This window comes from Pleurodeles waltl, chromosome 8 (assembly GCF_031143425.1).
Source record: "Pleurodeles waltl isolate 20211129_DDA chromosome 8, aPleWal1.hap1.20221129, whole genome shotgun sequence".
Taxonomy (NCBI): Eukaryota; Metazoa; Chordata; class Amphibia; order Caudata; family Salamandridae; genus Pleurodeles; species Pleurodeles waltl.
This window is the reverse complement of record NC_090447.1, coordinates 1502472254-1502488863: the sequence shown is the minus strand read 5'-3', so window position 1 is coordinate 1502488863 and position 16610 is coordinate 1502472254. Positions and strand designations below refer to the sequence as shown.

Sequence of the window (16610 nt, the reverse complement as noted above, 5' to 3'; positions counted from 1 at the left end):
TTTTTAAATGTTAATTGCAATTTGGATTGGTGGTCAAAGGACCAGATTGAAAATTATTATTGTACTGAAGTATTCGTGTGAATGCATCTATCTGTGTATCTACAAAACAATCTGGAATGTCTTCAGGCATGTTCACACTGTTCATTGTGCCTCCATCATGAGGAAAGCCAGAACTGTAGAAGTACCAGTGGCCTGCATGCTTCTTTGTACATGCAAGACTTATAATTCTATGTGTTTTGTGGGGCACCAGTGGATCTTATCTTGTTTTAATATATTTTCTCTCTCCTACGTCTTTCAGAACTTTCACCTGATAGACTATCACTTGGCAGCATTTATCACAGTCATGCTGGCACGAAGGTTGGTGTGGGCCCTCATTTCAGAGGTAAAGAATTTATACAGCCCCTTTTAATGTCCGCCTTTTTATTGTCATATTTACCCACTTGGGCTTCCATGTTAATGCCTTAGCTTACTTTGGCTTCATTGAGCACATTTTGAGAGCATGTGCGCCAGCTATGATCTTTAATATGTAGTTGTTTTGTGGCTGTTAATCTTTTATGGCATCTTGTCAAATAAATGTAACTTAATGTAGCAAGTATTGGAAAAGCCTATAAGTCTCTTTTAAATGTGCCAGCACAACAAAACATTCATTGTCAGATGCTGTGTACATATATTATATGTACAAATGCTGTTTATCAAGTTAAAGACTGCACTATTGGCTTTGTCAGTGGCGTAGGAAAAATAGCAAGAGATGGTATATAATGCATTTAGAGGGTAAACAAATAATGTGACAGTGTGGTGACTGAGATTATTTTTCAGCTGTAAAATAGACTCTTGTGCATCCCAATAGATCAGGCGTCTCCAACCTTTTCTGTATCGAGAGCTACTTCTGATCGACAAAAATAGCCCTGAGCTTCTGACTTTGACAGTTGCAGTGGTGACCATGTCAGAGACAATCTCAGTAGTGGACACACCTTTCACGATTACAAATAGTGGCTACCCAGATGTATTTCACAATATTGAATGATGCCAAAATATCATATGCAGAATATTGACTAATACAGTATAATGAAGGTAAGTATACAAGTATGTATATATTTACTATTCAGTAACCTCACCCACTTACAATCAAGAAAAATTGGTGTGGACTTAATAACTTAAATAAAACCATACTTACCTTTTTTTATACTTACTTTTATGATATTCTTGTAGTCTATTTTCTGGATAATATATAACATATATTGGCTGGTTGATATTTAAAATGTAGTAGTAGAACACCAACCACCCTAACTCATAAGACAGCATTACTAACAGCAGCGTCAGGAAAACTTTATCATAATAAAATGCCTTCACATGACTATTTAAATAAGAGGCACAACAGTAAGTGCCCACTGCCACGCAGGAAATTGTAAAAGCTATACATCTCTACAGCCTGGAATGGACTATCATTCAAAGGGTAGTTTAAATCTGTTTTGGATTTTTACTCATTTTGCTTTAAAACACAGTTCTCAAAATACATGGTTTTCCATCAAATATGTAAGCTCCATTTTTGGTTAACGCACTCAGAGTGTGTTCTTACGTTTTCAGTAAGGCTGTTGTAGACCTTCTCAGTATTGTTCTGGGGTGCACTTCAGGGAGCTACTTCAAGATTGCTGGCGAGCTGCCAGTACTTGTTGGAGACCCCTGCAATAGAGTCACTCTCTGGAAGGTGGAATGATGAATCTTCTAGTCAGTAAGATCATGGTGGTGCCAAAGCACAAATGTTGTGTATTTTAATGAATTGGTAACCGTAGGAAAGTGCCCTTTTTGGCATGGTTACCCCCGCTTTTTGCCTGCTGTCAGTGTGTCTTGACTGTTTTCAATGGGATCCTACTAACCAGGACCCCAGCGATTGTGCTGTCTCCCTCTAAATGTGGTTGCTTAGGACTTTACACACCCCACTATTGGCATACTGGTGCCCCCATATAAGTCCCTAGTATATGGTTCTTATGTGCCTTGGGCCTTGGGGCACTACGGGTTCCCCATTGACTGAAGCATGTATTGTGCCACCCATGGGAGCCCATACAAAATATGTCTTCAGGCCTGCCATTGCAGTCTGTGTGAAAAGGGGCATGCACCCTTTCACTACAGGTCACTGTAAGTCACCCCTGTGGTAAGCCCCCCTAGCCCAGAGGGCAGGGTGCAAGTACCTGTGTGTGAGGGCACCCCTGCATCAGCAAGGTTGCCCCTACAAACTTCATCTCCATTGCACTGGACTTCGTAAGTGCTGGAAAGCCATTTTATCCATATACTGGACACAGGTTACCTGTGCCCAGCTACATAATGATAACTCTGAACCTGGGCTTGTTTTGTTTCAAACGTGTCGGAATCATACCCCAGTTCTATTGCCATTATTGGTTGTATGATTCCATGCACTCTGGGGTCTCTTAGAGGACCCCCAGCATTGCTCCACCTGTCATCTGGGGTTTTCCGGGCAGCCCGCGCTGCTGCCAGCCCTGAGACAGGTTTCTGCCCTCCTGCTGCTTGACTAGTTCAGGCAGAGGAAGGCAGAACAAAGGATTTCCTGTGGGAAAGGGCGGTAACACCCTCTCTATTGTAAATGGGTGTTACATGGCTAGCCTCCCCAAGCCACCAGTGTGTGTGCTTTGAAAGGCACATTTGATGTCCTTCTTGCATAAACCGGTTTGCACCAGTCCAGGGACCCCCGGTCCCTGCTTTGGCGTGAAACTGGACAAAGGAAAGGGGAGTGACCACTCCCATGTCCATTACCACCCTAGAGGTGGTGCCCAGAGATCCTCCAGCTGGCCACTTGATTCTACCATCTTGAATCCAAGGGAGGAAGAGGTCCCTGGGAGCATCAGAGTGGCCAGGTCAGGTAGGTGACGTCACAGCCCCCTCCTGATAGGTGGTCACCGTGCTGGATGACCAGTGCCACTTCCTGGGCTATTTAGGGTCTTCCTCTTGGGTGTGTCCTCAGATTCGACGTGCAAGATTTCAGCAGGACTCCTCTGCATCGTTTACTTCATCTTCTGGCCACTGGACTGCAACTGGACCCTCCCGAAACTGACAATCTGCAACTCTAGCGATGACTCCGCTCTGCAACACTGTTTCTCCGTCTCCTTCCAGCAGCTGCAACATTTCCCCGGCTGTGCATCCTCTGAGGGCGACGAGTATTTAGCCTGCACAAGAAATAAGAAGGACTCTCCCTTGGAGTGAAGGAGTCACTCCCCTGCATCCGCGGGCACCAACTGCAACGACACCCGGCTGCGTGGATCTTTTTTTCTCCGGAATTGCGTGGCTCCTACATCACAGGTGGTAGTCTGGAGTGGTCCCCTTGGTCCTCTCTACCAGATGTCCAACTTGGGAAACAGTATGCCCTTGCCTCTCCTTGCAGGATATTACCCCTTTTCACCACAACTCTTGCAGCTACCAAGGCTTGTTTGTTCCTCCTCCAAAGGATCTTCAGGCTCTGTGTAGCCCTGGCCCACAGCACTTCCTCCTGCAAAGCCCAGTCTCCTGCCTGCTGCTCCAGCGACGTGGGACACTCCTCCAGGCGTGCTGAGTGGGCTTCACTGCGATTCCTGTGCCTGCTTCCAGTGGGTTGCTTGTGGGCGTTGCCTCCTCTTGTTGTGACTCTCCCAGCTGCTGAGGGTCACCCCGGACTCCCCTCCTTGGGTTGAACCCCTGGACCATAATGGTCCTCTTCAGACTTGCAAAACCACCTTCTTCGACTCTTGCATTTGCCAAAGCTTGTTGGTGGTTTTCCAACACCACTGACCGACTGCCTCCCGATCGCCGACGTGGGACATCACTTGCATCACTCCTGGGACTCCTCTTCGGCTCCTGAGCTTCACTGCTGACCTTCTTCATCCGCCGTCGACCTGGTCCTACATCCACAGAAGGGTGGGTCGTGGCTCCTGCCAACACCGGACACTCCAACTCAAACTGGTCTTGGTTCTCTTCCTTTGCAGGTCCTCTCCTGTCAGAATTCACCTTCAGGTTCTTCCAATCTTGTTTGCGTCTTGCACAATCCTTTTCCAAAGTCCTCCTGTTGTTTTTTGGGGAAAACCAGTTACTTACCTCTGCTCTCCTGGTCACTAGGGGCCACTCTGGTTCTCACCTTTTGGGGTTCCTAATTCCTCCAGCTCCCTTCCACCGATTCAACTTCCTTGGGTAGGGGACTACCTTTAGCATTCCACTTTTTTTTAGTATATGGTTTGGCCCTCCCCTAGGGCCCTCACTATTTGCTGTTGGTTTTACCAATGCCTATTGCTTTCTATGTTATTTACTGATTGCTAAGGTGTATATAATAGCGTGTTTACTTACCTCCACTTGCCTATTCAGTATTCTTGTATTGGTGTTACCATAATAAAGTACCTTTATTTTTGTAACACTGTGTGGTTCTTTCAGGTGTGTTAGTGCTGTGTGACTATAGTGGTATTGCATAAGCTTTGCATGTCTCCTAGCTAAGTCTTGGCTGCTCAACCACAGCTACCTCCAGAGAGCCCTGGCTTCCAAGACACGGCCTACACTTCCCTAATGGGGGATACCTGGACCTGATATAAGGTGATAACACCATAGGTGCTCGCCACACACCAGGCCAGCTTCCTACAGTAACAATAAGCCTTTCAGACATCTGCAGTCAAACTGTGTGCTCATTTATCCTTATTGTCTGGCAGTGAAAAAAGACCAAACTTCATGAAAAAGATACATTTGGAGGAGAGGATATCCTACACCTTTACAGTTGTAGAGAGTGGCTAAGATGATGCAGGTATACTTTGTAATGCAGATCTGCATGTGTCATGCAGCATGAAGGCAATGCCGCAGTAGGAAGCCCATTACAATATTGCCACCCATAAGTGTGTATGCTAGTACAACATCGCATTACTTGTTACTAGATTTATCATTTCTTGTACACATACCAGAATCTAAAGTGAGCATGAGCAAATTAAAATGAAAGAAAAGAACAAGAATTGTTTAAACTTTCCACAGAATTATCAACTCCTGAATTGTCACTGCATTCTAACCAATAAGAGTAGGAAGTGCCTTAAAAAAAGACTAATGGCCTTACGAGTTTGGCGGTCCCAACGCGGGACCTCCAAACCCACGTGGGGGATGCCACTGGAATGCCGGTGGCGCCCCCCTGCCCTATTACAATGTTCCCGCCCGTCAGACCGACGGAAACATTGCAATAAAGTGTTCCCGCTGGTCAGACTGGCGGGAACCGTGCTACAGGATGGCACTCAGCTCCAATAAAGGAGGCGAGTGCTATCTCGTAGCACAGAGTGGGCCGACCAGCACCCTCGGAATGCCCAAAGCAGACGGTGCGCAATCCGAGGGTGCTGGGCGGGGGGCCCCCCTGCACTTCTTCTCCACCAGGGGAAAACCACCCGGAAAAGGCTGGCAGAGAACAAGGTTGTAATCAGCCAGGTGGTGATGAGTTAAGTGTTGGCCTGGCTGACTACAACCAAGACCGCCGTCAGCCCATCGGGAACAATTTTCCCAGGAGGGACGGCGGTCCCCTGGCAGGTCCTGCAGCCAGGGTCATAATAATTGAGCGGTCTGACCACCCAGAGTGCGGCGGTCCGACCGTTAACGCGAGTGTGGTGGTCCTCCAACCGCCACACACTTAATGAGGCCCTATATGTCTAAAAAAAATGTATATATATATAGAAAGTTAAAAAAATAAAATAAAAGTAGTTACCTAAGCCTATTTAAAGGAAAACACAAACCTACAGAAATATCCAAACAATCAAGCCCATACTTAACATTTACTCCTCCTTCATATTAGCAGGAGAGTGAAATCAAACCTAAATTTCATTGTATCTATCATCCAACAACCATTTGTATCCAACTTCGCGAGTATCTTATGTACTAGTCTTGGCTCCTACCTACACAGAACAGATTCAGCAATAAATTGAGTAGCACAAAGTTCAAATGAAGATGTAAAAATCCTTTTCATATATACACTAAATTCCTTGGATCTCAGTTGCGTCAGAGAAAAATCTGTGAGTCCCACTGAGCCCTCTTAATGGATGCCCTGCCATATCAGGTGCATGAATAAAAATCCCCAGTCTTCATTGTGGTAGCCCTGGTCAAGTCACGCAGCGGGAAACCTGCCTTATTGGTATGCTAGTGATCCTCATGCAATGTCTCAAATGACACAAGTTTGAATTATTCTAGTGCCCTTTTCATTTACAATTGAGTGAGAGTGCAACAATGAGGATATTCCACTTCCTGTGAGACCTGCTGGCCATATAAACCGTAAAGACAGACCACCACCACCACCCCCTCCTTTAAAAAATTACCACGTCCATCTGTTTTTCAAACGCCTTTATGGGTCTTGGTGATGTGTTGCTTGGCTACATTGGATAGTAGATTGGAATCTTGAAAGGTTTTTGTCAGTCAGCATCTCCTAAAAGTCATCATCAATAGTTGTTGTAGAACATGGCTTTGTTTGATGATGTCAGCTGGGGTTTTAAGATCTGTTGTGACATCATTCACCTGGTGGCACCTGCAAGTAGTTGATAGGCAGGACTCGGGTGTCTAGCTCAGCTCACCAGACCTAGTCCCCGCAGGATAGATGGCTGAGCTCTTCCCAGTAAGGCCAGGAAGAATATTTTTGCTAAATGCAAAATCATCAAAAGGATTCTTTGAGAATGAGTTGAATTTGTCACCATCGATCTTACAGTGCATTCCTGGAGAGGATGGCTACTACCGGAAGAACAGGTGCCACAAGATCATCTAGGCATGTAGACACGTTGCTTCCTGCATTCATTACTGGCATGGGAATTGAATAGCATTCATAATATATATATTGTAACCATATTGCAGTGAGCATCATCAGGGTGATTACTGTACAAATATTGAGCAGTTCCTTTTATTGTTCGCAAGTTCTCAGTGAGGTGACGCTACCAACGATGCATGGTTTGTTACAAAGTTCAGTGTTCCTTTACGTTCAGCAAAATATATTGGTATTTTGCTGTGTAAATGGCCGTTTTAACAGTGTTTGAAATAAATAATTTGTGCAACCTGATCTGTATTGAAGGATAAACCTTTTAGGGAGATTTGTGCTTACAACTTTGCCTGGTCCCAGTTGGGCGTTTCACATGTCTGCATTGGCACATCAAGAAGTCCATCAAGGGTGCTTCCATAGAATGGGGTATCTGTCTGACAAACGTGAACCAGAGCTGTTACCTGCTTCAGAAAGCACAGATGAAATGGAATGGACTTGATGTTGTGGAGTAGTCTTGAACAAAGTCATATTATATCTTTCGGTTCCAGTCTTTTGTAGATAACATTCTTGGAGGACACACACTTCTTCTGCATTCTGGTCTTCTCCCCTTTGTTGGCTTTCCCCCTTCTTTCAGTCATGTGATCGGTTTGAGAGTAGTGTCAGGCTGTCTTGGGTGTTTTGCACAGCACTTGCATTTCACATCTCCCTCAGTCCCTCTGTGTCAGAAACAATACTTCCAGAGCATGGTGCATATTTTTGGTTCAGTTTCGAGCACCAAGGCCCTTCAACATATCCCACGTGAACAGGATGGGATAGATAATTTACTCTCATATCATGATATGAAAGCTGGCCTATATCTGGATTTGCTAAAAAAAAAAGACCCTGGCTTGGCTGTTTCTCCAGAGTATGCTCTGGATGGACCCTGAGAGCCTCCTACGGAGGTTTGTAGTAGTGGTTCATGGGGCTATGAAAACCCTTTAATTGTTGCTCTCCACAGAAGAGACTAAGCCTATCTTATTGGAAATTTTGCAACCTGGGCCTTCCACCTCTGATCCCCTGTTGCCTTTCAACATTGCTTGGTCAAAACCATTTTTGGCTCTGGTTGTGAGTCTCTCTATTGATAAACATCAAAGACCAGCACTAAACAGTCCATCATTTTTGATGAAACAGTCATCATAGAGGCCTTCACAAGCAAAGTAAACCAGAAACCTTTTTCTGCTTTTCCGCCAAACGCAGATACAAATAGAATCAATACTATCGTCAATAAAGTTTTTTGTCTGCCAGTTTGGTTTTATCTCCCAGGTTGTTACATACATGCTTTTCGTGAGAAGGCCACACCAGGTGTTGCCAGCCTTGTCAGAGGACACATGCAACACTTTCGCTGACACAGTATAGGACGGTCAGGATGCTGCAAAGTATGTATGTTCTTAATTCAACACTATGAATTCCGTTGGCCATGCTATGGGCTCCATCATCCTTAGATAACATACCTGGATTTGTTCCACTAGATTTTCAGTGATCTTTCAGACTTCCCTAATGGACATGCCATTTGATGGAACAAGGCTGTTTAGCAAGAAGGCTAATGGAGCTTTAGAGAAATGTATAGAAATTTCCATCAGCAATATGAGGAGGAGGATACCAGGGACAACAACCTCAGCCTATACCATAACAATAACCCACAGAGACTTTTCATAGTGGCAGTGATAGAGGAGGTTCTAAAGAACAAGATCAACTACAGCTGCAACATTTCGTATCTGCCAGGCAGTGCTGCCAAACCTCTTTAGTTCACCCTCCAATCTCATGTTGAGACCAGTAGGTGGCAGAATCCATCTCTGCCCACCTTATTGGTGTTTCATCAAGTCATAGAAATTAGTTCTCATTATAAAAGTTGGCGATACCATTCCCTTTTTGGACACCCAGCCCCCCATGCCCCCCATGCCCCCCCCCCCCCCCCCCCCCCCCCCCCCCTACACACACACATCCATTAGTTGACTGTTGGTGGATCACACCACATTTCTTTTGAAGGAAGTGATGTTGCTCACCACAGGGGTGGTCAAATTTTCCCGAGGCAGACAAAAGACTGGGATGGTACCAACAATAACTTCTGGTACCCCAAGAGGATTGTGGGGGGGGGGGGGGGGGGGGGCGGGGGGGGGAGGGGTTGAAGGTCAAATCAGGAACTCTCTTCTCAAGAAGGACAACTTCAAAATATTGATACCTGCTCATGTTTGTTTTCCTCAGGCCTTACATCCTGAGGACTGGATGGTGTCCCTGAACCTATACAGTATATGTTTTCATGTGCCTGTCCTTCAGTCCCAAAAGAAGTATCTCCGGTTTGTGGTCGGGTCAGCCCACTTCCAATTTACTGTACTGCTGTTTGGTCTTACTTTTCCCCTCTGGTCTATGCAAATGTCTTTCGGTTGTTGCAGCACATCTTTTGCACATCCCCTAACTCAGTGAAGATGCACTCACTACTGCTGGCCTTGAATCACTTCCAGAAAAAAGATGTAATGGCTGACACCACCCCGGGGTTCTCAATTGTTAGAGGGAAATCTGTTAATAAAATAAGACAGATCAATTTGACACCATAATATAGGTTTAATCGATTTTCAGCTGGACACAACAGGCAGTCTCAACATAGAGGCCATGACTAAAGTTCAAAGTTCTAGTTCACAAAGCAGTGGTATTTATACTGGAAAAAACACAAAAAAACTATGCTGACAAGGTTCAGCATTGACGTAAGCAAGAACATGCAGTACAGATAAGATAATAGGGGAGAGGTACCTATTGACAAGAGCACATGCACGATTACTGGTCACCCCATGGGTGAGTAAGTAACATTGACGTCATTCAGCATCTCTATCTTTCCTGCACAATAAGTGATTATATGTTACATGATGCTCACGGTAGCCCTGCCTTGTGCTAATGCTTAGCTGACCCTTACACAGTTCCCCTCACCAAGATATGAATGACTTGTGGTTTTTAGGACCCTTGTGCTAAGGCAGGATACACCCTTTTGTTCCACCCTGTTCGTGCTAAGTGAACATTTTGAAAGCAACAGTTGGTGCAGCTTTAAAGAAAATCTCCGATTCTAATACGGCTTGGGCCTCTTGTGTGTTTCAGCACAGCTAACTTAACAATGCAGCATGTGTATAAATTTCCTAAGTAATAAGCGTTTGTCCTAAATATGACCTGCCTTTTTTATTGAACCCACAGTCTGTCTTTTTTTAGCATGTCATGTATTAAGCCTTTCACTACTTACATTAGTTTACAACTATCCCTAGCCTAAAATGTTTGTATTGGGATTTCGGAACTTATGTTTGTATGTATGTGATGTGTTCCTATTCTTCCTACATCACAATCACCTACATCACAGTCAGTAAGCCCAAATCCAGTCTCTGCAAAGAATTCCATTTATCGGGAACACCATTTCCCTGAACGCTTTCCTGCCCCTGTAATGAGTCCAGGATATTTAAGCCAAGATTCCCAGTGCTTTAGATAAGAGCTTCTGATCTGGTCCTGATAGTTTTGGGGCTGTTTGTGCTCTTGGTATCCTGCAATCTACCGGTGCCTCACTCCCGTTGGCATACGTGGGCCTTTCAGTAGAATCTGCCACTGCTGTGTGCTCAACACGGGGTATGTGAGTAAGCACTTTTTGTGGTGGATGGCAGACACCAAACTGAAGTGTGGCAGGCCATTTTCGTTGGCCTAGCTGTAGCTCAGAGTAGCAACGGATGGATCATCTCTAGGCTGGAATGGTCATTTGGACAAGGTAGAGATCTGAGGCTTCTGGTCTCAGAAGAAGCAGCATCACCCCTAAAACCTTCTGAAACTGCTAGCCATCCAGCTGGCCTCAAAGATTTATTTCTTTGTGTCAGGGGCAGATGGACAACACAACCCTTTTGTGGCACTGCAACAAGCATAGCAGATTGGGGTTTCATGTCTTCTGTATGGAAGCTCTGAGGCGTTGGTGATGGTGGTGTCGTAAGGACTCTTGTATCTCTTCAAGACTGATAGATTAGGGGTGGCAGCACCTCTGATTGTAGGCAACTGAGTCATTCCCACACAGTTGGCTTTCTAGCAGCACCTCACCAAAACACAAATAGTAAAGGTTAGTTCTGGGGAGGGAGAGAGAGAGAGAGAGAGAGAAAACACACACACACACTCCTTCAATACATTTATTGAAAAGACTGCAGTCTACAATAAAATACGTGAGCTGCACTGATTAAGATAATGATACGAGACAAAATCAGGATTGTGAGAATAAGTGATATGAATATAAACAACCTCAACATCTTATGCTAAACATGAATACATACATTTCTTCATAAAGTGTATTGGCTACCCTAAAGAGAGCAAGGCGTGATAAACCTAATCTGCCAAAGCCATGTCCATGAGAAGCGCCCCAATCCCAGTTACCCGAGAACAAGGTCAGCCTCGAGTCTCCAGGCGGTGTGTACAGACACAAAGGCTGAGGTCCGGTGCAAAGTGACGTGCAGTATGGATGGAGTATCCTGGGTGGAACCCCCTCTAATCACCCTTTTCTCACATAGTGTTTTAATAAAGCCCTTGTTATTACAGACATCCTGACGTGAGTATGTACCTAAGTGTTAGATAATATGCACAAACTTGGATTGGCAATGTCAATACAAAGTGCCTGACAAGTTCCCATTATGTTCTTGTCTAGCATGAAGCAAAGGAACATGATGACAATCCAATATGTGCATTACTGATAATATCACTTTCACGGAATGGCAACTGATTGTAAAATAAAAACATTTCTCCTAAAATGCAAGAACTGCAAGCAGTGCTAAAATGAATAAAGCTGAATAATAAAAAAGAGCTTGTTTAGGAAAAAGGGCACAGGCCTGCAAGCTGAAGCTAAGCTAAACTCCTATACCCACGCAACTAAAATGGATCCACAACACTGGTATTTCATGGGATGTTCCTTGCTGCCAGCTGCCTACTGCCCTCCCTCAACATCAGGACATATAAACTCAGCAGGCACTATGCTGCCAATTATTGATTGGGCATACCCACAGAAGGCCAATTTCCTACATCTGACAATACTCATTATCTAGCCGTTTGTGCTGTGGAGTGTCTTTCTCAAGGGTCTCTGTTAGACAAGGTCTGCCTTCAGTGAGTCCCCGGCCTCCTACATTCATTTCCACCTCTGGAGCGGGTCCTCAAAAAAGTGTTTATGGAACTGAGTACAGCTGATCCTGCTGGCCCCAGATTGTGCCAGAAAGGTTTGGTCCTCCGAGCTCCTGTCTCTGATCATTTGCACCCCACTTTGGCTTTCTCTTCAGGGGGAACCTGCTGTCCTAGCAGCATGTCAGAAAGCTGCACCTGAACCTCCACAATATACATCCTTTTTGCGTGGTGATTGAGCAGAAGCAGCTAAGGGGCTTTGATCTATCTCATATGGCATGCGATTTAATTTTGGCTATTCATTGCCCCTCCACCAAAATAAGTTTAATTAGGCTGCTGGTACAGGTTTTTTGCCTGGTAGAAAGAGAAGCAAGTTGATCCTTTGCTACCTAGACTGTCAGACATCCTTAAACTTGTGTTAACTTTGAACCCACCATGGCTTTGCTGTGGGTTGAGGGTTTACTTCCTGGCCCTTTTGGCCTTCCTTTGTTTGCTTAATCTTCCCTCACTATTCTAATCACGCTTTGCAAAGGGTTTCCTAATAAACTTTCACATAGCTTTCCTCCTGCCCTATTCTTTATACCAGAGTGGGTAGTCAATTTGGTTCTAACATTTTTTTTAAAGTGTTTTAATTTCCAGCCTCTTTAGTTATACTCTGAAACTCCTACCTCTAAAGGCAGTGTTTCCCATTGCCATCACTTCCAAGTGTCACATCAGTCACCTGAAAGCCTCATCAGTTCAGCCTCCGTATACTACACATTGGTGCATTCCATTCTTTGTCTTGAAAGTGGCGTAACCTTTCCACATGGGGCAGTCCATCACTATTCCTTCGTTCTTTTCTCCACCACATCCATCTAAGGAGCAGGGAAGACTACAACAGTTGGATCAATGGAGGTTGTTTGTTTCTACATTGATGGAATAAGAAGTACTTGATGAATGATCAGCTGTTCTTTAGGTTTGCTGAAGTGAAGAAGGGAAAGGCTGTCCAGAAACGGTTCATGTCCCTTTGGATTGTCCTTTGCATCAAATCGTGTTATAACCTGGCCAAAAAGGATCTTCTAGAGAGGCTTCTGGGTCATTTCACAAGAGCAAAGCCTGCAAATACGGTTTTAGCTGAGAACGTCCATCTTTTGGTCATCTTCCAGGAAGTGACTTGAGCATCTACCTATACTTTCACCAGACACTACTACTGAATCAATTCACAAGTCTGTCGGGAGAGTAATTTTGTCTGCTTGGGCCTTCTGGCTTCTTGGTGTAAAGTCCACCCTCTCAACTCACCTCTTTGGATAGCAATGCTATGGGGTTAATCCAGAAGGTGAGGAATCTGCAGTTAGAAGTATTCAGAAGAATGTTACTTACCTTTGGTAACTCTCTTTCTAGTGTATAATCTAACTAATAGCAGATTGCTCCCCGCCTGCCTAGTCTGTCGGGAGAGTAATTTTGTCTGCTTGGGCCTTCTGGCTTCTTGGTGTAAAGTCCACCCTCTCAACTCACCTCTTTGGATAGCAATGCTATGGGGTTAATCCAGAAGGTGAGGAATCTGCAGTTAGAAGTATTCAGAAGAATGTTACTTACCTTTGGTAACTCTCTTTCTAGTGTATAATCTAACTAATAGCAGATTGCTCCCCGCCTGCCTACCTCCCTATTGTACAGACTGGACTTTCAGGAATTAGTAAATTATCAAGTTATGTCTCTGACCTGCCAGTGAATGATCAATTCTGCAGAATGTTGAATGATTAAACTGCTGTTCTGTGTCCTGTTGGGAGGCAGGACAGAGTCACAACAGAGGTCGATGGCTCCTACATTCGGCACACAGAAGGTATTGCAGGACCTTTTGGATCCGGTCTGCTGCCTGCAGAGACTCAAGTCGAGGGATCTGTCGGGAGGCAGTGATTTTTAATCTGTGGTGCATTGGGCCCCTAGGGGTCCACGATGCCTGGTCAGGGGTCTGCTACTGTTTTGGAAATTAAATAATATTAACAGATTTACTAAGCATGTATACATAGAAAGGCAGAATCTAAATTTTTCGGTTCTCAGTATGAAGGATTTTGAAATTGGAGGATAAACATTATATTTATATTGGTATCTTGATTATGGGGATCAGCAGACATACAGCAAAACAAATCTAGTATGGACAGTCGGTGGCCCCAGTTGAAGCACTGGAAAAAGTCAACAAAAGAGCATGCATTTGGAGCGGGAAAAAAAGAGCATGATATACTGGAGACCAGCGTATCACACCGTCTTTTAGAAAGAAAATTACTTTTTGAAACACTCCATCCTTCAAATTAAAATTGTGATTTTTCTATATAGTTTTATTTGAGAATTACATAAAGTATTTTACAATTTGTGTATTTTATATGCACTTGTTTCTGTATTTTTGTGCATTGTTTTGAGGTTCAGATTAGATACATTTCTTAGGTGGGTTGCCTGGCTTCCAGTAGTTACTCAGTGGGGGGGTCATATAAGTCAAAAGATTAAGAACTACTGAGAGTATACACCAGAACATTTTGCACTTTAGTTTGAACAGGCAGATAAGAGCCGTGTCAGACCCCTTCAACCTGAGTCATCCTGGGTGAAACATTAGCTGCCCTGGGTCTCTTACTAGTTCTAAATAATTGTAAAGGACACACTCTTCTCTGTCTCAGGTTCTTAGGAGAGGTTTTCTGGATGAGCACAGGGTTGCAACTGGTTGATGATGAGCTCGGGCCTCGTGTCGTCAACTGCATCTCTGAACTTGCATAATTCTGCTCCAGACATAGATTTGTCTTCGAAGTCAGAGTCCGGCTTTAGGCTTCAGTAAACGTTATTTGCGATGGCCGGCCCAGTCCTCTTCCGCTTCATTTTGCACACAGGAGGCTTCAGGTCTGCTTACAGAGTGGTTTGTGCTGATCCCACAGAATGTAGGCCTTCTAGAAGTGAGCGAGGAATGATTGACACTCTGTGGGGGGAATCTCACTGCGTCAATATAGGCGTGTGCCAGTGGCATGTCTTTGAGAGGGGGCATTTTAGAGACGACTCGCATTACATTCGTACCCTAAATTTAGGTTTTCATACAAGACCATTTTGGAAGATTTTTTTCAGTATTTAAAAAACCTTAAGTGCAAATAATATTAAACAATCTGAAAAGGTGATTGCAGTGCCTCACATCAAGAGTGTAGAAACACTGATTGTGCCTGTATTTCTTTTGGGATGCTGGTCAAGAGGAGATTCTTCAAGCTAATCCTGTATCCAGGTGTGTATTCAGTTGGGCTGCAGAGTCTTCACTTGTATGTAATTGAGTAAGCTTAGTACAACATAGAGTAGGACCTAGGCAGGATTGGGACAAAGAAACAATAGTAGCTGAAATGATTTCTATTTCTCACAAATATATGTGGTTGGGTTGAATTGATGTGGTGTTCGCAGATGAATACGACATCCAGACATCCAGACAGATTATACTGATTGCTCGGACAGGATGAAAGACTGTGGCTGAAATTCTGAGGCGCTCCCTTTGAATGAATTATATAGCATTGTTCAAGAGTCTCTAGTTCTGCTGCCCAGAAAGGGATAACATAACACAACTTGGGGGTAATGGAGACTAATGTAGCCATCATTTTTCTGTGCTCCAATGTGTACCATGGACCAGTCAGTAAATTAATTCTATGGATGTCTGTGGTGTTTTTTTCACCAGTGTCTCTAGTCATCACTCTAAACATTCTGATTTCTGTGATAGGAATGTTATCCTCCGTTCCTATGGTAACTCTGGTTACATTTCACTTGCAGGCCTCCCAGATGGGCACGACGTCCATGATTCAGTACACCGCCCTGATCAGCGCCCGCCTGGTGCTGCTGACGCTCTGTGGATGGGTGCTTTGCTGGACGCTGGTCAACCTGTTCCGGAACCACTCTGTTTTAAATCTTCTCTTCCTCGGCTACCCGTGAGTATTTTTTTCACATTTTTTTTCTAATCAGTGTTTCCTTCAGTGTATATTGTAACTTTAGATTGGTGCTCTCCGTACGCTTATCGTTCTCTTATTCACCTTCATTGTAGGGCCCCTCTACTCTTATTGATACTGCACATTGACTTCCTCTCCTCCCTGTCCCACACTAGTCTAATGCTACGTCATGCTGTGAACCCAGAATTCACCTCTGCTAGGCTAACTGATGCAACTCAGTGGCATACCTGCATGATCCTAACTCATCTCCACTTCAGCGTGGGCGTTCATGGTCTTGAAGGATGGGTCCAATGCTCTCTTTCTCAATGCCCGTGTAATGTTTTATGAAAAGAGTATGGGTTACCAAGGAGGTGTGGACCCCTTATATTAGCCTCCGTAAGGATAATTGCCCAATATTTTGCTTTTTAATGGTCTTGAAGGATGCCTTGTGAGACCTCTGGTGCCACCTTCTATATAATACGTTTTTTCTGGTGTGGCTTTCTTTCACTTAGCCTTGGCTTCAGTCCCACCTTCCCTTGAGGTACAGTTTTCTAGCTTTTGCTTCAGATGGACTTTCCGTGGCTCTCCTAGAGAGGTTTTTCACTGCCTGCCCATTAGACCTTACACGGAAACAACAGTTCTCCTTATGGATAGCACAAGATACAGAACTAGCAATGAATCTTCATCAATATAAGCACAATGGCAACAGTGACTCGTGAAATAGAATAACTGTCCAAGGAAGTCAATAATAATAAAGTCACAAAAGGGATGCGTGCAAAAATCATTATATTTATCGAAATAAAGACATATTG

General features: G+C 44.3%; 1 protein-coding gene and 1 long non-coding RNA gene across 3 annotated transcripts in view; one reads left to right on the top strand and one right to left on the bottom strand.

Moving 5' to 3' along the window:
• TMEM39A (transmembrane protein 39A) overlaps positions 1-16610 on the top strand; it is a 169031-nt gene that overhangs the window by 131417 nt on the left and 21004 nt on the right. For both annotated transcript variants that reach the window (XM_069202767.1, XM_069202768.1), the window contains exons 4-5: positions 299-382; positions 15647-15801. In XM_069202767.1, the coding sequence (XP_069058868.1) occupies positions 299-382; positions 15647-15801 (239 nt within the window). The remainder of the gene's footprint in view (positions 1-298; positions 383-15646; positions 15802-16610) is intronic.
• LOC138248829 (uncharacterized) overlaps positions 1-16610 on the bottom strand; it is a 72817-nt gene that overhangs the window by 49284 nt on the left and 6923 nt on the right. The window lies entirely within an intron of this gene.